The sequence below is a fragment of the Erythrolamprus reginae genome, chromosome 12 (assembly GCF_031021105.1).
Source record: "Erythrolamprus reginae isolate rEryReg1 chromosome 12, rEryReg1.hap1, whole genome shotgun sequence".
Lineage (NCBI taxonomy): Eukaryota > Metazoa > Chordata > Lepidosauria > Squamata > Dipsadidae > Erythrolamprus > Erythrolamprus reginae.
The window spans coordinates 16,894,885-16,918,664 of record NC_091961.1 but is presented as its reverse complement, the minus strand read 5'-3'; the positions used below and the strand labels follow the sequence as shown (position 1 = coordinate 16,918,664).

The 23,780-nt window shown below is 40.7% G+C and overlaps 1 protein-coding gene across 1 annotated transcript; it reads left to right on the top strand.

Moving 5' to 3' along the window:
- Window positions 1-696: 696 nt before the first annotated feature.
- On the top strand, window positions 697-23,383 carry LOC139174636 (interleukin-1 family member 10-like). Its single transcript, XM_070765123.1, has 4 exons — window positions 697-1,497; window positions 3,759-3,896; window positions 10,002-10,132; window positions 23,133-23,383. Exons 1-4 carry the CDS (start codon window positions 1,422-1,424, stop codon window positions 23,346-23,348), a joined length of 561 nt encoding a protein of 186 aa, XP_070621224.1. The 5' UTR covers window positions 697-1,421; the 3' UTR covers window positions 23,349-23,383.
- The last annotated feature ends 397 nt before the right edge of the window (window positions 23,384-23,780 follow it).

Genomic DNA, 23,780 nt, shown 5'->3' with positions numbered 1-23,780 from the left:
CGCAATAACACAAGAGCACGCAACAGATTCAAATTTAATACGAACCACTCCAAACTTGACTGTAAAAAATATGATTTTTTGCATGTTCTTGTGTGATTTCAACAATCAAGTTATCGAAGCGTGGAACTCATTGCCGGACTCAATTGTGTCAACCCCTAACCCCCAACATTTCTCCCTTAGACTCTCCACGATTGATCTCTCCAGGTTCCTAAGAGGCCAGTAAGAAGCATACATAAGTGCACTGGCGTGCCTTTCGTCCCCTGTCCAATTGTCTTTCCTTTCTTTCACCTATCATATATATTCTCTTCCTTTCATATATCCTCTCCTCTAAGTTCACTTTTACCCTCATATATATTACCACATGTCTATTTTTCTTCCTATGTATTTATGTATTGGACAAATGAATAAATGAATAAATAAAATAAATAAATAAATATTTCCCCCCTAAATTTTGACCATCTACTAGGTTGGACAATATCTCCAGCAACCTCTTAGTCATATTGAAAGCATTGGTGGATAGGATATGAAAAGAAAAAAAGCAGTTGGCTTTTTCACTGAACCGATTATATATTTCCCTGAAAAAATGAGGCCCAACCTATGCTAATCAAAACACAAGCATTAGTCATATTATTTTGGGGCATGTAAACCACACCCACTAGTTAGTTATAAAATGTAACACCACGCCCAGAGGACATCACAGAAAGAGAGATATCTATCAAGGCTCACAGTGTTCACATTTGTACAGGTATTCATTTCTAATTTCTCTGCTTGGAACTTTGGGTGCTGTATCCTCTGCTTCATGGGCTAAAGAAGACAGGAGGAGATCTGGGATTTGGCCATTTCCTGAGATGTCTTTCTAGTCAGTTAGGGAACCTGTTTGAGTTATTTCCTTCTAGTTTCTTCTAGGAACATCAAAACATCCTTACCAGTAATAAGGAAATATCTTTTGCTATCTGAATGACTTGGTGATGCGAGAAGATGCTAAATGTCACTAGTGAGGATTCGGCCTTCTATACCTAAGATTTCTGTTGATTCAGAACAACTTGTTTCACGAACTTCTTTTAAAAAATCAGTTCAAAAAATTCACTATTTAGTGTGGTTCTATTTTGCTTAATTTGGAGTTTGATTGCAAGCTCTCTCTTTCCTTTCAAATGCTCTCTCCCTCCTTAATTCTGCAATGTCATTATTAAAAATTCACAAAATAAAGATCCCATGTATTAAAAAAATAATTGACAAAAAACCAAGGACTTTTTTTGGAGAAGGCAGTAAAATTCCATTAATATTTTATTTATTATAGTTCTAGTTCTGATTTTTAAAAGAATTTATTGCAAACCATATCTCTCTCTTTATCACCTCTCTCCCTCCCTCAACTCTTCCTGAGGATTCTAGAAAAACCTGAAAATTTGGTAAAAGTCATAGAAATGGCAATAAAAGCTGACAAGAAGATATGGGATGAAGAAATAAAAGATTTATTCAAACAGTTTGCACCAAAACCAGGTAAAAAAGCACTTCTTTTTTGTCCTTCCTTGCTGTTGAAATGTTTCCAAAGCATGCCTATACTGTATTCCAAATAACTTAAAAATATAATTTGTTTTTCCCATTCTTTACAAATGAAAAATATGCATGCACAATCAGGGCTATCAATCAATATTCTACTAGTTAACACTGTTAAGTATAACCAACTAATGCTTAATTTTGGATTAGATTTTAAACAACTAACAACTATATATTATTACAGTTTTCTGCTTTCTCATCTAATTTTTATAAGAAAGTAGTTTGAGACACTACATTTCCTTAGGAAAGAGGTACAAACTCTTCTCTAAACATAATCTAGCTAAGGCTGCTTTCTTGTACACATTTAACTGTTGCTTTCAGGCAGAGGAGTATTAAAAATATAAATTCCCAGGTAGTAGGTGATGGAGGTCTGGTATTCTGTGTTCTGAAATGATGGTTGGCATCTTTCTTGATGTTTAAATATTTTTTTCTTTTTAATGATCTTTTTATTGTTGTGTTGTACTAGTTGCCAAAAGTAACAGATTGGAATGACCTATAAATCAACTAACTTACTAACTAAGGAGTACCAAAGAGAAAATTAATTTAAACATGATTAAAATTTATCTTTGTCCAATCAACCACGCTTGTTAAAATGAATCTAAGGTTCTTTTCCAGGAAAGCAAATTGTGAATTTTTACCATAAAATAGCATTTAGCTTCGACTAATACATTATTGTTCTGAATATTTATTTTTTATTCAAATGACATCCTATCTTTCAGTCCATATTTTAGAATAGTCAAAGCAGCAAATAGAAATGAAGAATACAAATGGTAAACATTGAAAACTTCCAATACAGGTAGTCCTTGAGTTACAACACATAGTTTGGTGACCATTTAAAGTCACAACTGCAACAAAAAAGTTAATTTATGACTAATTTTCAGTTAGGGCTTTTGTAGCATCCCCACGATCATATATCAAAATTCAGACACTTGGCAACTGACTTCTATTTATGACAGTTGCAATGTCCTGAGGTCATATAATCTTCTTTTGCAATCTTCTGATGAGCAAACACAATGGGAAAGCCAGATTCATTTAACAACAGTTTTGACTAATTTAATAACTACGGTGATTCACTTAACAACTGTAGCAAGAAAGGTTATAAAATGGCCCAAACTCATTTAACAAATATTTCACTTCGCAACAAAAAAATTGGGCTCAACTGTGGTCGTAAATCGAGGACTACATGTACAAATAAGAACAGAATTACTATATTTTTGGAGTATAAGACACACCAGAGTATAAGACGCACCTTAGTTTTTGGGGAGGAAAATAGGCAAAAAAATCTGCTTACCAGGTATTTGTCTGGCTAGCATCCTTAGTCTGGTCACCTTCAGCACATTATTTTATCCCCTGGTTAAGGGCTTAAAAAAACCTTTATTCTGAGAGTGTAACAATGAAAGAACTTGCAAGCCACTAAGAGCTGGGAATATTGTTAGCAGCTGGTTAGGGCTGGAAAGAAACATCCGGAGCAAGTAAAGCAATAAAAAACCTCTACAAAGTCAGTGTTTGGAGAACATTCTTGGCAGATAAAATAGTGAAAGAGCTTGGAAACCGGTAAAAGCTGGGGACATTGTTAGCATCTGATTAGGGCTGGAAAGAAACATTTGGAGCAAATAGGGAATTTAAAAAAAATCAAAGACAGGGTTTGGAAAACATTCTTTACAGAGAGTAACAATGAAAGAGCTTGCAAGCCAGTAAGAGATGGGAAGATTGTTAACACCTGGTTAGGACTGGAAAGAAACTTACTCAGAGAAAGTTAGAGCAATGAAAAAAACCCTGCAAAGACTTAGGGTTTTGAAAACATTCTTCACATAGAGAAACAATGAAAGAGCCTGCAAGGCTGGGAAGATCGTTAGCAGCTAGTTAGGGCTGGAAAAAAACCAGTCAGCGTGTAAGACGCACCCTAATTATCAGCCTCTTTTAGGGAGGAAAAAGGTGTGTCTTTTATACATTGAAAAATTAATGTAAAAATCAGTCCTAAGAACTATTAAAAGTGCAATGGAAGAGGTAAGATTTTGCCACATGGTAAAGTTTCTCCACCAATAATCTCACCAAGAAGCCACTCTTCCACCTGGTGTATCAGATGTATTCTTCTGTGGTACATATACCTTTTAAGCTTATTGGAACACTGTAGATTTAATCATTTATTTGCCCAAATGTGGAGTTTTGCTTGCATTATATGAATGCAGAAATTTTCTCCTCAGAACCTAAACCCGGTGATGTGCATTCTTTTGGTGAACCAAGTCCACGCTTATTCAGATTTTGGGATATCAACCAGAAGATTTTCAGCCTGATGGGTGGTGATACATTAGTAGCAAGTCCAAATGATTCAAATTCAGAAGGTAAAAAAAGGACAGCTGTTTTTAAAAAAAAAACTGAAAGAGTTCTATCCTTCTTTGGCCAAAATGATTAATGAAACATATCTGATTATCAGAATTGACAATGGAGATATCAGAAATGACTGTCTAATGGTAACCAGTTTGGTAAATCTACCCTGAATTCTTGGTTCAAAGATTTCCTGTGGAATATTTCATACTCTAAATCTGGGTGCCCAAAGTTCTCCATGTGTACTTCTTGGCCCATAGATATTTGGATTCTTTAGATGTTGGAATTGAGATAATTCATTGCTTCTCAACTGTTTTCTGTTATGCCCCCCCCCAGGAAGAAGTAAACATTTTGCATGCCCCCCAACTCTTCGCCGGGATGATTGTTTGCAATATTTGGCACGTTTTCGCTAAAAAACCTCAAGCGGCTTATCAGCGTGATTGGGGTATAATGTGTTTAAGTGATGCCTTGATTTATTTGGCTTCATGCTGTTCACTGCCAACATTTTTAGACACAATAAATATACCGTGGTCACAATGAAGCCAAGCATTACATATGCTTCATCATATTGCCTCATCTTAGCTTTCAGGAGACTTACATTTGTCTCATTATCTTAATTTCTCTCCTCCTTTCTTTTCATCCCTGTTAAATATTTTTCCATGGTGTCTCTTAAGGGTATCTGCACTTCATATCTCCTACTCTGTGCTGTGTTCAGTGCAAAAAACTGTCTCTCACTGCAGCAGGAAAAAAAGCATGTTCCCTAGGATCATGTGCCCCCCTGGAATTGCTCTGCACCCCCCCCCCAGGGTGCCCACTCCTCTATTTGAGAAGCACTGAGATAAATAACTAGAGAACTCCGCAGAGGATAGATTGGCATTGGAAAGAAATCTTGTCATTCTTTGTTCTTATCAATTTAGTGTAGTGGAAATACACACTACACTAAATCTTTGGCATTGAAATGCTGCCCTGGAAAGAACCATAGTATTTCTCCCAGTTCCAAATTTCTTTCAGATTCAACTGTTCCTACAAGAAATCAAAATAAATCTGGGGTATCTATCTATCTATCTATCTATCTATCTATCTATCTATCTATCTATCTATCTATCTACCTACCTACCTACCTATCTATTGTCTGTCTGTCTGTCTGTCTAATCTATCTAATCTATCTAATCTATCTAATCTATCTATCTATCTATCTATCTATCTATCTATCTATCTATCTATCTATCTATCTATCTATCTATCTAGGCTCCCTGTCACACAAAGACTTCCATGTCGATAAATATCTGGGCAATGCCAGGTTATCAGCTAGTACATCTTATAAAAAAGCATAAGCTTTCACAAACCATAGCTCAGGTTATTATTATTATTGTTATTATTATTATTATTATTATTATTATTATTATTATTATTTATTGGATTTGTATGCCGCCCCTCTCCGCAGACTCGGGGCGGCTAACAACAGTGGTAAAACTACATGAACAATCCAATTAATAAAAACAACTAAAAAAAACTTATTATAAAAAACCAAACATACACACAAACATACCATGCATAACTTGTAATAGCCTAGGGGGAAAGGATAACTTAACTCCCCCATGCCTGGCGACAAAGGTGGGTCTTAAGTAATTTGCAAAAGACAAAGAGGGTGGGGGCCGTTCTAATCTCTGGGGGGAGTTGGTTCCAGAGGGCCGGGGCCGCCACAGAGAAGGCTCTTCCCCTGGGGCCCGCCAAACGACATTGTTTGGTCGACGGGACCCAGAGAAGGCCAACTCTGTGGGACCTTATCGGCCGCTGAGATTTGTGCGGTAGAAGACGGTTCCGGATGTATTCTGGCCCAATGCATTATAGGGCTTTAAAGGTCATTACCAGCACTTTGAATTGTGACCGGAAACCGATCGGCAGCCAGTGCAGGCCGCCGAGTGTTGCAGAAACGTGGGCGAATCTAGGAAGCCCCACGATGGCTCTCACGGCCGCATTCTGCACGATCTGAAGTTTCCGAACACTTTTCAAAGGTAGCCCCATGTAGAGAGCGTTGCAGTAATCGAACCTCAAGGTGATGAGGGCATGAGTGACTGTGAGCAGTGACTCCCTGTCCAAATATGGCCGCAACTGGTGCACCAGGCAAACCTGGGCAAACGCCCCCCTCGCCACAGCCAAAAGATGATGTTCCAATGTCATCTGTGGATCGAGGACACCAACTTAAGATACCAACTAGAGGGGAGAATATTCTAGATTTAGTTTTTACAAATGGGAATTGGGTTTCAGATGTCAAGGTGGGAGAAAATTTAGGTTGCAGTGACCATCTATGTTTGTGGTTTGATGTAAAAACTCATTGTGAGCAATCCTATAATGCAACCAAAGTATTGGATTTCAGAAAAACAAATTTTAATGCAATGGGAGAATATTTAGATAATGAATTAAAGGGGAGGGATAAAATGGCAGGAGCGAGCATCCAGTGGACTGTATTAAAAAAGGCCATCTTAAAAGCCACTGGACTGTATGTAAGACAAATAACTAAAGGTAAAAGGAAGAAGAAACCGCTATGGTTTAGCAATGATGTAAGGGCTATAGTCAATGAAAAAAAGGCTGCCTATAGGAGGTATAAAGAGTCTGGAAGTATAGCTGATAGGGAGGTATATAAAATGAGACAGAAGGAGGCGAAACAGATAATATATGCTGCTAAAGCCTCAAAAGAGGAAGACATTGCCAAATCTGTAAAGAAGGGGGATAAAACCTTCTTCAGATATATTAATGATAAGAAGAAGAAAAACTGCGGCATCACGAAGCTTAGTACCGGGAATAATACATGCATTAATGGGAATAAGGAGATTGCTGACCATTTCAATAGCTACTTCTGTTCAGTTTTCTCAAAAGACACCTTACAAAATAATACTATAGAGGGATATAGCATTGCTTCCAGCTGTACGGATTCAGCTCCGGTGATCTTAGAAGCCGATGTCTTAGAAGAACTTGAACGATTAAAGATAAATAAGGCAATGGGTCCAGATGGCATCCACCCCAGAGTTCTTAAAGAACTCAGATCTGTCATTGCTACCCCCCTGACTGATTTGTTTAACCAATCCTTGTTAACAGGAGAAGTTCCTGAGGATTGGAGAATGGCCAGTGTTGTGCCTATTCACAAGAAGGGCAGTAGAGAAGAAGCTGGTAACTACAGGCCAGTTAGCTTGACATCAGTTGTAGTTAAAATGATGGAGACTCTACTGAAAAAGAGGATAAATCAGCACCTAAAAAACAATAACTTATTAGACCCAAATCAGCATGGCTTTACTGAAGGCAAATCATGTCAGACTAATCTCATTGATTTCTTTGACTATGTCACAAAGATGTTGGATGAAGGTGGTGCCGTGGATATTGCCTACCTGGACTTCAGCAAAGCCTTTGATACGGTTCCACATAAAGAGCTGATAGATAAATTAGTGAAGATTGGACTTAATCCCTGGATAGTTCAATGGATTTGCAGCTGGCTGAAGCATAGACATCAGAGAGTTATTGTTAATGGCGAGTATTCTGAGCAGAGTCAGGTTACAAGCGGTGTGCCACAAGGATCTGTTCTGGGTCCTATTCTTTTTAATATATTTGTGAGTGACATAGGGGAAGGTTTGGTAGGGAAGGTTTGCCTATTTGCCGATGACTCTAAAGTGTGCAATAGGGTTGATATTCCTGGAGGCGTCTGTAATATGGTAAATGATTTAGCTTTACTAGATAAATGGTCTAAGCAATGGAAACTGCAGTTTAATGTTTCCAAATGTAAAATAATGCACTTGGGGAAAAGGAATCCTCAATCTGAGTATTGTATTGGCAGTTCAGTGTTGGCAAATACTTCAAAAGAAAAGGATTTAGGGGTAGTGATTTCTGACAGTCTCAAAATGGGTGAACAGTGCAGTCAGGCGGTAGGGAAAGCAAGTAGGATGCTTGGCTGCATAGCTAGAGGTATAACAAGCAGGAAGAGGGAGATTATGATCCCACTATATAGAATGCTGGTGAGACCACATTTGGAATACTGTGTTCAGTTCTGGAGACCTCACCTACAAAAAGATATTGACAAAATTGAACGGGTCCAAAGACGGGCTACAAGAATGGTGGAAGGTCTTAAGCATAAAACGTATCAGGAAAGACTTAATGAACTCAATCTGTATAGTCTGGAGGACAGAAGGAAAAGGGGGGACATGATCGAAACATTTAAATATATTAAAGGGTTAAATAAGGTCCAGGAGGGAAGTGTTTTTAATAGGAAAGTGAACACAAGAACAAGGGGACACAATCTGAAGTTAGTTGGGGGAAAGATCAAAAACAACATGAGAAAATATTATTTTACTGAAAGAGTAGTAGATCCTTGGAACAAACTTCCAGCAGATGTGGTAGATAAATCCACAGTAACTGAATTTAAACATGCCTGGGATAAACATATATCCATCCTAAGATAAAATACAGAAAATAGTATAAGGGCAGACTAGATGGACCATGAGGTCTTTTTCTGCCGTCAGACTTCTATGTTTCTATGTTTCTATGAGGAGGATGCCCAAGTTGCGGACCCTCTCTGAGGGGGTCAATAATTCCCCCCCCCCCAGGGTAATGGACGGACAGATGGAATTGTCCTTGGGAGGCAAGACCCACAGTCACTCCGTCTTGTCTGGGTTGACACCCATCCAGGCCCCAACAGCCTCCAAGCAAGGGCACATCACTTCCACTGCTTCGTTGACTGGTCATGGGGTGGAGATGTATAGCTGGGTATCATCGGCATATTGATAATACCTCACCCCATGCCCTTGGATGATCTCACCCAGGGGTTTCATGTAGATATTAAATAGCAGGGGGGAGAGGACTGACCCCTGAGGCACCCCACAAGGGAGAGACCTAGAGATCGACCTCTGACCCCCCCACTAACACCGACTGCGATCGGCCGGAGAGGTAGGAGAAGAACCACTGAAGAACAGTGCCTCCCACTCCCAACCCCTCCAGCCGGCGCAGAAGGATAGCATGGTCGATGGTATCGAAAGCCGCTGAGAGGTCAAGAAGCACCAGGACAGAGGACAAGCCCCTGTCCCGGGCCCGCCAGAGATCATCCATCAACGTGACCAAAGCAGTTTCCGTGCTGTAGCCGGGCCTGAATTCAGACTGTTGAGGACCTAGATAATCAGCTTCATCCAAGGACCGCTGGAGTTGGAGCGCCACCACCTTCTCAACAACCTTCCCCATAAAGGGAAGTTTGGAGACTGGACGGTAGTAATTAAACACGGCTGGGTCCAGGGAAGGCTTCTTGAGGAGGGGGCGCACAAGTGCCTCCTTATAAAGGGCCAGAAAGGACCCCCTCCCCAAGGAGGCGTTGACAATCTCCTGGGCCCAGCTCCGTGTCATCTCTCGGCTGGCCGAAACCAACCAAGAGGGACACAGATCCAATAAACAGGTGGCGGAACTCACAGCTCCAATGGCCTTGTCCACTTCATCAGGTGTCACCAAGTCAAACTCCTCCCAGACTGATGGACAAAGACGTTTAGCCCCAGTCACCTCGACTGACTCATTGTCAGCCGATACTGCTGTGCAATTGGAGTTGAGATCAGCCCAGATTCGAGCGATTTTATCAGCGAAAAACGAGTTAAATTCCTCGGCACTACCCTGCAAGGGCTCCCCAACTCCCCCCCTGATTTAGAAGGGAGCGGGTCACCCTAAACAGAGCGGCCGGACGGGATTCCGCTGATGCAATCAAGGCGGCATGGTACGCGCATCTTGCCGCCTTGAGCGCCACTTTGATGCATAAAGTAGCCAAACTGATGTATCTCTGTTTATTTCCGCATCTTATAAAGTGAACTGTTGACTTCTAAAACTGCTTTGTCTTTTAATAAAATTGTTCATTAGGAAGGTAAACTGATTCTTTGTTACCAGTAATTAATACAGTTCTTCCACAATATCTAGAATGAGAGATGTGCCTACAAAGGCTTTATCTCAAGTTGAAGATTTGTAGTTTGTCTATTTTTTCTTGTTTTGGTAAATGTTATTCTTAAACTGGCTTCTCATCCAAAACATCCCAAGTAATAGAGTAAAAAAACAATGCCGTTTTCTCTTGTCCTCTTATACTGTTTCTTCTTGTGATTCTTTTCCAGAGCAGTTGATTGCTTTGCTTCCTAATAATGCTCTAGATGCAAGAAAGCAAGCGGTCTTTATGGGTATTCAACCAAAGACTGTATTAAACTGTGTGCAGTCTAACGAGGGCCAAGTTCAGCTCCAGTTAATGGTGAGTATTACACTTATACTTCAATTGGGGAGGACATAGTTTTTTGAGGGGAGGGAATTATCCTTGTTAGACAATCAGTTTATGTATAGCACCACAGAGTAAACAAAGGATACCACAGTCACCATGTGCTTTACTGTTGAACTATTTAATTGAAACAGGAAACTACTTGATGGCGAACCTATGGCACATGTGTCACAGCTGGCACACAGAGCCATATCGAAGGGCACACAAGGCTTTGCCCTATGTCAGTCCTAGCGCGCATGTGCACATTGGTCAGCTGATTTTTAGCTGACCAGCCGAGGCTTCAGGGAAACCTCCTGAAGCCGAGGGATGTTGAAAAATGATCCAATGGGTCAACTGGAAGTTAGGTTTTTTGCCATTTTTGCATATGTGAGGGGGCAGCAGGGTTTGGTGGTGTACACATGCGTGAGAGTTGTGCACATGCACGGGGAGAGCATGGGTGTGGACACACATGCGCTAGTGCACAGGTGCATGCCCTTTTGTTCACACAAACTAAAACAGGTTCCCCATTGCTAACTTAGAACAAAGGAGCATAGAGTGTATGTATAGAAACACCATAGATCCAAACTTGTAAACACTGCCATCTACTGACTGAATACAACTGTAGTTGTTGCACAGAAACACATTCCAACAATGGAATGTTGGAATAATACTTGTTTTTCCTTTTATGGTGTATGATTTGTACTATTTCTATTCTGTACTAATATTCAAAAGTCAGAAATACTTTTCACCAATGGAAATCTAGAAATGGTTAAATGGGAATTACCTTTCTGTGTCTGATCGCTTTTTAAAGAAATTCAAAGCGAGGGAGAGAGAGAAAGATCTCGTTATTTTGGGCAAAAATGCCTAGTAGGTTCAACAATATGTTGACTTACTATAAAGGTAAAGATTATCCTTGCACACATGTGCTAGTCGTTTCTGATTATAGGGAGTAGTGCTCATCTCCATTTCAAAGCCAAAGAGCCAGTGCTTTCTGAAAGACATCTCTGTGGTCATGTGACCAGCATGACTAAACACTGAAAGCTTTCGAGGAGTTGGGGGTTTTCTTTCTTCAACTTTGTTTTTTTAAATATTTGAATAAATTTTATTGTTTTTACAAAAATAACTTACATTATATATAATCATGGTAACGATAGTAATAACAATCAAACAGGACAAAAAAAAGAAAAAAGAAAGAAGTATAGTATAAAGTATTATTAAATTCACTACACCCTTGTTTAATAAAACAGTCTTCTATACTAGTTACTCTTTTCTCATTCATTATCTCTACCATCTCTATATATTCTCAAAATTTAACATCTCTATATTACTTATTTTAATTATTTTTCTTCCTTTTATCTAACCGTTTATACAATTTGTCCCATATTTGATACTAGTTGGTGTCTTCTTTCTCTTTTATTCTCATTGTTAGTCTGCTCATTTCTGCCACTTCAAATATTTTGTTTATCACTTGTAGGTTGGTGGGAATGATTTCTTTCTTCCAAAATTGTGCATAGCAAATCCTTGCCGCAGTTGAGATATGAATTATCAGATATCGTATATCTTTGTGTATTTTTGAATCTATTATGCCCAATAAAAATATTTCCGGCTTTAGTTCTACATTTATTGATACGATTTCTTTTAACCAACATTGAATTTTTTCCCAATATGTCCTGGTACCATGACAAGTCCATCACATGTGGTAGTAAGTATCTAATTCTTTTTTGCATTTCCAACACTTGGGAGATGATTCAGGGTAAATTTCAGTCAGCTTTGTCAGAGCGAGATGCCACCAATAAAACATTTTATATATATTTTCTTTGTACGCTGTGGAGATTGTTAATTTGAAGTTCGAACTCCATACTCTTTCCCAGTCATCCAATTCAATCATGTGTCCTATATTTTGGCCCCAGGTAACCATGACTTCTTTGATACAATTATAAAATCTCAAAATTACTTTTTCTTTTGGGCCCAGTAGTATTTTATCCATTTCCTGGTAATTTGTCTGGAAGCCAAATTGTGCCAAATCAGATTTATATTTATTGTGTAATTAATAGTATAGCCATCAATCAATATTTATACCTTCCAATGCCAGATTTTCCCTTGTTTTGAGTTTGTTTTCTTCATCTAAGAATATTTTATATACAATTCTGTTGTTTAAATTTACTAGATTGGGATGGGTCACAGCTTGCAAAGGTGACAGCCATTTTGGCATTTGAATATATATTTTTTCCTAGTACAGTAATACCTCATCTTATGAACGCCTCTTCATACGAACTTTTCAAGATACAAGCCGGGCATTCAGGATTTTTTTGCCTCTTCTCATGAACCATTTTCGTCTTACGAATCCTCGCTTCTCTCCCGGCTGCTGCCAAAACAAGCGATTTTAAGTTAGCAGGCTCTGATGATCGAAAGGGAACTGGAGTCAGGCTTTTCCATGCGGGGTCTCCCCCCTCTCCCCATCCCATCTGCTAGAAAATGGCGTGTCCATGGAGAGGAGCTCTCCACTCCAGGGGGGGAGGGCGGGTGGATAAAGCAATGCTAGCAGAGTGCTTGTAGTGGCAGGGAAAGGGAGCCTGTGGAGGAATAAATAGCATGGGGTTTTTTTTCCCCCTGGAAACATCAGGATTCAGGAAAGCTGGAGCAATAAATGGCATGAGGGGTCCTGGAAATGTCAGAATTCAGGAAAGCTGGAGCAATAAATAGCATGGGGGCTCCTGGAAACGTCAGGATTCAGGCCAACTGGAGCAATAAATGGCATAAGGAGGTCCTGGAAACGTCAGGAATGACCTGCAGAGAGCTGGGACCAACATAACAAAGGCTACATGCTACATTGCCAGGGACTCATGATTCTGCAGTGTGTCCCAGACATGTCCCCCTGCTTAAACCAGTACATGTCTGGGCCCATCTGAAGTTTGCTAGAGAGCATTTGGATGATCCAGAAGAGTATTGGGAGAATGTCATATGGTCAGATAAAAACAAAGTAGAACTGTTTGGTAGAAACACAACTCGTCATGTTTGGAGGAGGAAGAATGCTGAGTTGCATCCAAAGAACACCATATCTACTGTGTGTTGTGGTTGGCACTGTGCAGCATGGCACTGTGAAGCAGGGGGTGGCAACATCACGTTTTGGGGTGGTTTCTCTGCAAAGGGACCAGGACGACTGATCCATGTACATGAAAGAATAAATGAGGCCATGTATTGTGAGATTTTGAATGCAAACCACCTTCCATCAACAAGGGCACTGAAGATGAAACGTTGCTGGATCTTTCAGCATGACAATGATCCCAAATACACTGCCAGGGCAACGAAGGAGTGGCTTCGTAAGAAGCATTTTAAGGTCCTGGAGTGGCCTAGCCAGTCTCCAGATCTCAACCTTATAAAAAAATTTTGGAGGGAGTTGAAAGTCCGTGTTGCCCAGCGACAGCCCCAAAACATCATTGCTCTTGAGGAGATCTGCATGGAGGAATGGGCCAACATACCAGCAACAGTGTGTGCCAACCTTGTGAGGACTTACAGAAAATGTTTGACCTCTGTCATTGCCAACAAAGGATATACAGTGATCCCTCGATTTTCGCGGTCTCGATTTTCACGAAACGCTATACAGTACCACGGTTTTTCAAAAAATATTAATTAAAAAATACTCCACGGTTTTTTTGCTATACCACGGTTTTTCCCACCCGATGACGTCATACGTCATCACCAAGAGTCACTTCTCTGTCTCTTTCTCTTTCTTTCCTGTCATTCTCTGCTTCAATCATTTTCTCATTTCTCTTTTTTTCTCCCCTTTTTTCTATCATTTCTCTCTCTCTTCCTTCCACTCTTCTCTCTCTCTTCCTTCCTCATCTTTCTTTCTCTCTTTCTCTATCTTGCTTCTTCCTCTCTCACACTCTCTTCCTCCCTCTCTCATCTCTTTCTTTCCTTCTCTCTCTTTCTCTATCTCGCCCCCTCTTGCTCTTGAGCGGCCGGGCCGGATGAACGGTGGGCGAGCGGGTGGGCGAGCGAGTGGGTGGGCGGGCGAGCAAACGGGCGAGCAGCGAGCGAGCAGCCGGACGAGCGAACGAGCGGCCGGGCGAGCTAACAGGCGAGCGGCCGGGTGGGCGAGTGGCGGGCGGGCGGGCGCTGGGGGGGGCGGGGGCAGCCGACATTCAAAGCAATCTTTGTCGGCTTCCGAACTTTCGTCGCTCCCTGCCTCCACCATCTGCGCATGCGCGGCCATGGAAAAAGGGCGCGCATGCGCAGATGGTGTTTTTACTTCCGCACCACTATACCGCGGAAAATTGATTATCGCGGGAGGTCTTGGAACGTAACCCCCGCGATAATCGAGGGATCACTGTATAACAAAGTATTGAGATGAACTTTTGTTATTGACCAAATACTTATTTTCCACCATAATTTGGAAATAAATTCATTAAAAATCAGACAATGTGATTTTCTGGATGTATTTTCTCATGTTGTCTCTCATGGTTGAGATCTACCTATGATGTCAATTACAGGCCTCTCTCATCTTTTTAAGTGGGAGAACTTGCACAATTGGTGTCTGACTAAATACTCCCCCCCACACTGTATATACCTTCTAACATTTTAATAAATTTATCACCAAATTGCTTTATTTTGATTTGTGTTATTATAAAGTTCCAATTCAAGTTTCCAGGACTTTGAATGGAAGCACACCTGATATTTACCTTCTGTTGTGAGCTGAGCTGGACATGGATTTTTAGGATCAAGAGACGGATGAGTACTGGCAATGCAGGAGGATGATGGGGTATTAGAGGAGCAGGACCCCCTGTTAGATGTAAGAGTCAGGAGGATATGGTCTAGGCATGAGTATCTGAAAAGAAGGGATAGTAAAACCATGCCACAAGCTTGATCAACGATTTATGGGTCTGTTACCAATGGAAAAGGTCATTAATCCGGTGACTTATCATTTGACTTTTCCCAGCTCTCTCCATTTGCATCCAGTGTTTCATTGATCCCTTCTTATTTATTTATTTATTAATAGAGTTGAAAGGGACCGTTAGGTCATCGAGTCCAACCCCCTGCCTGAGCAGGAATCCCTACAGCACCCCAGCCAAATGGAAGTCCAATCTCCTCTTGAAGGTGTCCAGAGTTGGGGAGTTCATCACCTCCCCTGGCAGGCAGTTCCATTGGTTGATCGCTCTGACCGTCAGGAAGTTCTTCCTTATTTCCAGGTTGAATCTCTCCTTGGTCAGCTTCCAACCCTTGTTCCTCGTCCGGCCCTCTGGTGCCCTGGGGAATAAAGAGACCCCCTCCTCACTGTGGCAACCCCTCAAGTATCTGTAAACTGCTATCATGTCATAGAAACATAGAAACATAGAAACATAGAAGACTGACGGCAGAAAAAGACCCCAAGGTCCATCTAGTCTGCCCTTTTACTATTTCCTGTATTTTATCTTACAATGGATATATGTTTATCCCAGGCATGTTTAAATTCGGTTACTGTGGATTCACCAACCACGTCTGCTGGAAGTTTGTTCCAAGGATCTACTACTCTTTCAGTAAAATAATATTTTCTCATGTTGCCTTTGATCTTTCCCCCAACTAACTTCAGATTGTGTCCCCTTGTTCTTGTGTTCCCTTTCCTGTTAAAAACACTTCCCTCCTGAACCCTATTTAACCCTTTAACATATTTAAATGTTTCGATCATGTCCCCCCTTTTCCTTCTGTCTTCCAGACTATACAGATTGAGTTCATTAAGTCTTTCCTGATACGTTTTATACTTAAGACCTTCCACCATTCTTGTAGCCCGTCTTTGGACCCGTTCAATTTTGTCAATATCTTTTTGTAGGTGAGGTCTCCAGAACTGAACACAGTACTCCAAATGTGGTCTCACCAGCGCTCTATATAAGGGGATCACAATCTCCCTCTTCCTGCTTGTTATACCTCTAGCTATGCAGCCAAGCATCCTGCTTGCCTTTCCTACCGCCCGACCACACTGCTCACCCATTTTAAGACTGTCAGAAATCACTACCCCTAAATCCTTCTCTTCTGAAGTTTTTGCTATCACAGAACTGCCAATGCAATACTCAGATTTAGGATTCCTTTTCCCCAAGTGCATTATTTTACATTTGGAAACATTAAACTGCAGTTTCCACTGCTTTGACCATTTATCTAGTAACGCTAAATCATTTACCATATTACAGACCCCTCCAGGAATATCAACCCTATTGCACACTTTAGAGTCGTCAGCAAATAGGCAAACCTTCCCTACCAAACCTTCTCCTATGTCACTCACAAACATATTAAAAAGAATAGGACCCAGAACAGACCCTTGTGGCACACCGCTTGTAACCTGTCTCTGCTCAGAATACTCGCCATTAACAATAACTCTCTGATGTCTATGCTTCAGCCAGCTTGAAATCCACTGAACTATCCAGGGATTAATTCCAATCTTCACTAATTTATCTATCAGCTCTTTATGTGGAACCGTATCAAAGGCTTTGCTGAAGTCCAGATAGGCAATATCCACGGCACCACCTTGATCCAACACCTTTGTGACATAGTCAAAGAACTCAATGAGATTAGTCTGACACGATTTGCCTTCAGTAAAGCCATGCTGATTTGGGTCCAATAAGTTATTGTTTTTTAGATGCTGATTTATCCTCTTTTTGAGTAGCGTCTCCATCATTTTAACTACAATTGATGTCAAGCTAACTGGCCTGTAGTTACCAGCTTCTTCTCTACTGCCCTTCTTGTGGATAGGCACAACACTGGCCATTCTCCAATCCTCAGGAACATCTCCTGTTAACAGGGATTGGTTAAACAAATCAGTCAGGGGGGTAGCAATGACAGATCTGAGTTCTTTAAGAACTCTGGGGTGGATGCCATCTGGACCCATTGCCTTATTTATCTTTAATCTTTCAAGTTCTTCTAAGACATCGGCTTCTAAGATCACTGGAGCTGAATCCGTACAGCTGGAAGCAATGCTATATCCCTCTATAGTATTATTTTGTAAGGTGTCTTTTGAGAAAACTGAACAGAAGTAGCTATTGAAATGGTCAGCGATCTCCTTATTTCCATCAATGCATGTATTATTCCCGGTACTAAGCTTTGTGATGCTGCAGTTTTTCTTCTTCCTATCACTAATATATCTGAAGAAGGTTTTATCCCCCTTCTTTACAGATTTTGCTATTTCTTCCTCTTTTGAGGCTTTAGCAGCATATATTATCTGTTTTGCCTCCTTCTGTCTCATTTTATACACCTCTCTATCAGCTATACTTCCAGACTCTTTATACCTCCTATAGGCAGCCTTTTTTTCATTGACTATAGCCCTTACATCATTGCTAAACCATAGCGGTTTCTTCTTCCTTTTACCTTTAGTTACTTGCTTTACATAAAGTCTTGTGGCTTTTAAGATGGCCTTTTTTAATACAGTCCACTGGGTGCTCGCTCCTGCCATTTTATCCCTCCCCTTTAATTCATTATTTAAATATTCCCCCATTGCATTAAAATTTGTTTTTCTGAAATCCAATACTTTGGTTGCAGTATAGGATTGCTCACAATCAGTTTTTACATCAAACCACAAACATAGATGGTCACTGCAACCTAAATTTTCTCCCACCTTGACCTCTGAAACCCGATTCCCATTTGTAAAAACTAAATCTAGAATATTCTCCCCTCTAGTTGGTGTCTTAACTAGCTGTGCCATAGCTGCTCCTGTAAAGGCCTCTACTATATTCTTACTTTTGCATGTAAGGGCACTGGGGATATTCCAGTCAACATCAGACATGTTGAAATCACCCATAACCACAATATCTCCCTTTACTGCCATTAGGGTAATCTCATCCACCATCTTGTTGTCATGTTCCTCAGATTGCCCTGGAGGCCTATAGATCACCCCAATTCTAATGACAGAACCATCTTTATTTTGCATGCAAATCCAGAGGGTCTCCAGATCTTTACATGTATTTTGAATTAGTATTGTTTTTAGACTTTCTTTAACATAAATGGCTACTCCACCTCCCCTTCTCTCTATTCTATCCTTCCTATACAGTGTATATCCTGGTATGGATATTTCCCATTCATTAGAATCCTTAAACCATGTCTCAGTTATGGCAACCAGATCCAAATTATCTCTAGATATTATGGCCATTAACTCACAGAGCTTCATTATTTTCATTATTAGTTTGCCCCTTATCATCAACAACTACATCTATTTTATTTACAGCTCCCTTTTCATAAGCTTATCCCCTCTAGACCTTTTTTTTTCTAGGCTGTCCATGCCCAGTTCTCTCAATCTCTCTTCGTAAGTCTTGGTTTCGAGTCCCCTAATCATTTTGGTTGCTCTTTTTTGCACCTTCTCCAGAGTTTCGATGTCTTTTTTGTAGTGAGGTGACCAGAATTGGATGCAGTACTCCAGGTGGGGTCTGACCAGGGCATAGTAGAGTGGTATTAGTACTTCCCTGGTCTTGGAGCGTATTCCTCTGTTGATGCAGCTTAGGATTGAGTTGGCTTTTTTGGCTGCTGCTGCACATTGCTGACTCATGTTTAGTTGATTGTCCACCAAGACTCCAAGATCTCTTTCGCAGTCACTACTGCAGAGTGGGGTATCTCCCAGGCTGTATGTATGTCTAGGGTTCTTTTTGCCGAGGTGGAGGACTCTGCATTTGTCGGTGTTGAACCTCATTTTGTTGGTAAGGGCCCACTGTGATAGTCTGTCTAGGTCTTCTTGTACTCTGAGCCTGTCCTCAAGGGTGTTGGCTACCCCCGCCAGCTTGGTGTCATCTGCAAATTTTATTAGTTCCCCTTTTATTCCCTCGTCCAGGTCGTTGATGAAGATGTTAAAGAGTACAGGACCCAGGACAGAGCCCTGTGGTACTCCACTGTCTACTTTTTTCCATGTGGATTTGGTGCTGTTGAGGACAACTCGTTGGGTGCGGTTGGTCAGCCAACTGTTTATCCATCTACATGTGTAGTTATCTACTCCATTTTTTTCTAGTTTGTGGATTAGGAGATTGTGGTCGACTTTATCGAAAGCCTTACTGAAGTCCAAGTATATGAGGTCCACTGAGTTGCGTTGGTCAACTGACTTGGTTATGGTGTTGAAAAATGATATGAGATTGGTTTGGCATGATTTGTTTCTGATGAATCCGTGCTGGCTATTGGATATGATCTTGTTTGTTTCTAGGAAGTGGGTGAGTTGTTTTTTGATTATTTTCTCCAGTATTTTTCCAGGTATAGAGGTCAGACTGATTGGTCTGTGGTTACCTGGGTCGGTCTTTTTGCCTTTTTTGTGGATGGGGACTACGTCAGCTCGCTTCCAGTCTTCCGGTAGGTCTCCAGTGATCCAGGATATTTGGTAGATGAGGAGGAGTGGTTCCGCTATGGTGTCTGCCAATTCTTTTAGGACTTTGGGGTGAAGTCCGTCTGGCCCTGGTGATTTGTATTCGTTGAGTTCCCTCAGGTAGTCCCTCACTGTGCTTTTGTCTATGTTGAGTTCGGTTCTGGGGCAGTTTGTTGCAGTTAAATTGCAGATTGGTTGGAGGGAGGTTCCCTTTTGTGTGAAGACTGTTGCAAAGTAGGCATTGAGTAGCTGTGCTTGGTTATTGCTGTCTGTGATTTCTCTACCCTCTTCGTTTTTTAGTGTGATGATTGTTTCTTTGATTTTCTTCTTATTGTTGATGTGTTGGAAGAATCTTTTTTTGTTGTCTTTGACTTCCGCTGCAAGGTGTTGTTCATATTGTGCCTTTGCTGTTTTTATTTTTTGTTTGCAGGAACTGGCTTCTTGTTCCAGAAAGTCCTGCCTGTCCACTTCAGCTTCTTGTTCCAGCCCAACCAGTGTTCAGTGTTCAAGATTATCTGCCTGAGTCATAGATCGCCAGCATCCGAGATTCCGGATGGATCAAGGATTGGTTCCAGTGCATTGTCGAATGGAAGGAGGGTGGACCGGACAATTGTTCCTGGGTGGATGTAATTTACGTTCAAGCTCCTGATTTGGTTCATAGTTTTCAGTTACAGTTTTCATCCAGACCACATCCCCTGTGACGGCTCTGGGGGAAGGGCCCTGCGGTGGAGGATAGTGTTGTGAGTGATCTACATCCAGTTTAACTGGTCACGGATTTTGAGGATCAAGAGACAGATGAGTACTGGCATTGCAGGCCAGTGTTCTTGCCGTCTGAGTCTGAGAGTGAGAGTGAAGGGGAGTTAGGGACTGAGGAACCACCAGAAACTGTAGCACTTCCAGTTATGGGATTGAGTGAGTCAGAGGACGATGGAGAATTAGAGGAGCAGGACCCCCTGTAGAGGCAAGTATCAGGAGGACGTTATCTAGGCATGAGTATCTGAAAAGAAAAGGGTTTTGGCATTAATAGATCTATAAAACACTTGGCCACACTTAGGGTCTGTCTGAGGGGAAGTGGGTGGTTGGTGAATTGAAGATGAGAGACTTTTCTGCTTTCACAGACTTTTTATTCATGCCTGTTTCAAGTGCTTCTGAGTTTCATTGAACTATAGGTTTTGTCAAGCTGCCAGAAACACTTCAAGGACTGAGATTTGTGACTCTCTCTGGCTCGCAGCTTGGTTTTCCCTTATCTCCGGCTCATTAAAAAGGAACGCTGCAAACATGAAATTCTTTAGAGTTAACCAGCTTATTTCATGAACTTGTTTTACCAAGAGATTTTGTCTATGATCAAATTTTTGACAGCGTGTGTGGCTTTTTATTTCTGATTGTCTGGACAGAACACATTTTCACCAAGTGGTCCCTATTTTTCTACTTGCATTTTTCCACGCTTTTGAACTGCTAGGTAGTCAGAAGCTGGGAAACAGAAGCTTGTTCCATTATGCGGTGCGAGGGATTCGAACTAACAAACTGCCAATCTTTCTGATCAACAAGCTCAGCATCTTAGCTACTAAGCTTAGCTATTGACTTACTATATGTAGTAAATGTATAGTGGAAATGTATAGTGTCTGAGTGGCAGTCCCTACGGGACTGGGCGGCACAGAAATAATAAACAAACAAACAAACAAACAAACAAAAAACTCACCCTGTTTTGCCTCAGAGAATTTCAAAATAAAATACTGTACTGTGTGTCTTTAACAGTGAGCTCATAATAGGGCAACTCTATCAATATCAAAATGCCACTTAAATAGTTGAGCTAGTTTCAAAGTAGATTTTGATTTTCTTTCTCTCTTCTTTTCTCCCATTCTTTTTCTTTCTCTTTTCCTTCCTCTCTTTTTTCTATCTGTTTCTCTCTCTTCCTCTCTTCCTCTCTTCCTCTCTCTCTCCTTCCCTCTCACTCTTTCCCTCTCGGCTTCTGGGCAGGTTTGGAAAACTCTGAGTTGATGATGATTTTTAAGTGAGCGATTGCTCACTGCTCAGCTTAGAGGGAACTATGGCTAGAATGCATGCACATGCCCACATCCCATTTATTTATTTGTTTATTTATTTACTTACTTACTTATTTATTATTTATATTTATATGTCGCCCACTCCAATAGGACTCAGGGCGGCTAACAATAATTACTATAACCCTTCCCTCTCCCTCTAGCAAGCGCACTCCCACATGTTGTTCCCTGTGCATGCGCACAAGCTTTACTGAAGCCTGGTATGTGAAAAAAATGCCCAAATGGGCAAAGCAGAAGTTCGGGAAAACACACTTCTGGTTTGCCATTGTGCTGTGCTGTTTTCTGCAACTCGGAGGGTTCAAGGAAGCTTCCGGTTTGTTGGGCAATTTTTTTTGCCTCCGGAGCTTCTGGAGGGCGAAATGGCCTTTCCCAAGTTGGAGCTGATACAGGGCAAAATCTTGCGTGCCCTCCAATATGGCTCTGCGTGCCACCTGTGGCATGCGTGCCATGGGTTCGCCATCATGGCTATAAGCCATTTACTCCCATGTTCTGTTTCCATTTGGCATAATTGCTTTATTGGTTTATCAGCTAAATATTTGTGGTGTGGGTTTTTAAAAAAAACACTTTTAATAATAAGACATTCAGAAAAGAAAGTTTGCTTAAAGAGGGCACATGGATGTGGAAAATGTGTCTTGTAAGGAGCTATACATTATTTAAGAACACATTTGCAGCTGTTGGAAGAAAAATCCATTTGGTTCAGTTCCAAGCTGCGAGAAAGACACTGGAAACAAGGAGGCTGATTGGAAAGATGGTTTATTGATGAAGCAGAACCACATATGAATCTGGGCAGCTGACAAGAGAATGGGTGGGTTTTATACCTTCTTTGGGCTTTGTATTTCAGCTTTATATTTGATCTTCCTGCTCCTGTGCAAGAACATGTCCTTTATTGGCTGTTGTCAGATTCCTATGGAGTCATGTAAGGGGCTGTGTATGGGTCACAGCTGGCTCTATAGGCAAATCTTAGGCAAATATAGGCAAATCTTAGTCTTCAGAGAGGGGCGGCATACAAATCTAAATAATAATAATAATAATAATAATAATAATAATAATAATAATAATAATAATTATTATTATTATTATTATTATTATTATTATTATTATTATTATTATTATTATTATTATTATTATTATTTGAGCTGATCTATCTGAGCTCCCAGGTTTGAAATTTGCACTACTCTGGGATGGTACAATGAAGAGGCTGTGTTTTGAAAGGGTGTTGGACAATTCCTATAATTGCTTAATGGCTTTCATCCTGTATTGGATCTTGGATGATGGACTGCTTCTAATCCTACCATTCTGCATTTGTTCTAACTTTTCTGCAGGGAGTTTCAATCCTGTCTTTAATGGATTTCTGCCTACAGTATTTGCTTTGCTTAAGGATAGAGCTATCTAAATAGTTGTCTTCCTCTTTCATTAAGCTCTTTACCTCTTAAGTGTTGGCATCTGTTGCGGGCTATTAAGAAAATTTGGGGGCTGCTTCCTACTTCTAAAACATATTTCTCAATTTCTCCTTTATGGAATATTCTGCCTTTTAAAATATTTCCCAAAACATTTCATTCTTCGCAGAGGGGGTGCTTCCCACCCAGCCATTACCTCTTTCTAATGATGATGTCTAATTAAGCCTTTCTATTTTTAGAGTGGAGACATTATGCATCTACACAAGCAAAATGAGGAATTTTTGAGCTTCAGTTTTTACAGCAAGACCGATGGCCGCCGAGATACTTGCTCTTTTGAATCTGCACAATTCCCTGGATGGTTCCTAAGTACTTCTTCTGAAGCACACAAACCTATTGGTTTGAGTCAAAAAGGAGGACCTGAAAACATCCTGTTTCATTTTCAAAGAATAAACTGAGTCAGAAGTTTTATATTTTCAAAGAGAGATGGATAGGATTGTTTTGCTATATTTTGTATGCGATGGAAATAATTTTTGGCTTTAGGCATTCTTTTTTTAGTAGATTGTGGTTGTGTTAAAGAAACAAAAGGTGGGATCAGAAATAGAGATAGTTAACAATTTGCCTAATCCAGAATATCTGTTGTACTTGATGATCTTTTCAGGAAAATACCATAAGAGATTTACCAAAAATCCTCAGGCCAGCCATACCTGTTAGAGATATCCTGACCTCACAACAGAGGTGGGTTCCTACCTGTATGCTAGGATGTGCCATTCTGGTAGCGGCCTGCAGATTGTATAATTTGCATACAACCGCTCTGGTGCCGTCTTTGCCGGTCCGTTGGGTGGTGCCACCATTTTTGGGGAATTTTTGGGTCCTTTTCTGCTTCCTTC

Bases quoted from the DNA above. Each gene is read 5' to 3' on its own strand.
- LOC139174636 (XM_070765123.1), top strand. From the start codon at position 1,422: ATGGCAATAAAAGCTGACAAGAAGATATGGGATGAAGAAATAAAAGAT. The intron at 3,897-10,001 runs GTAAAAAAAGGA...ATTCTTTTCCAG, and splicing joins AAATGATTCAAATTCAGAAG to AGCAGTTGATTGCTTTGCTT. The intron at 10,133-23,132 runs GTGAGTATTACA...TTCTATTTTTAG, and splicing joins AAGTTCAGCTCCAGTTAATG to AGTGGAGACATTATGCATCT.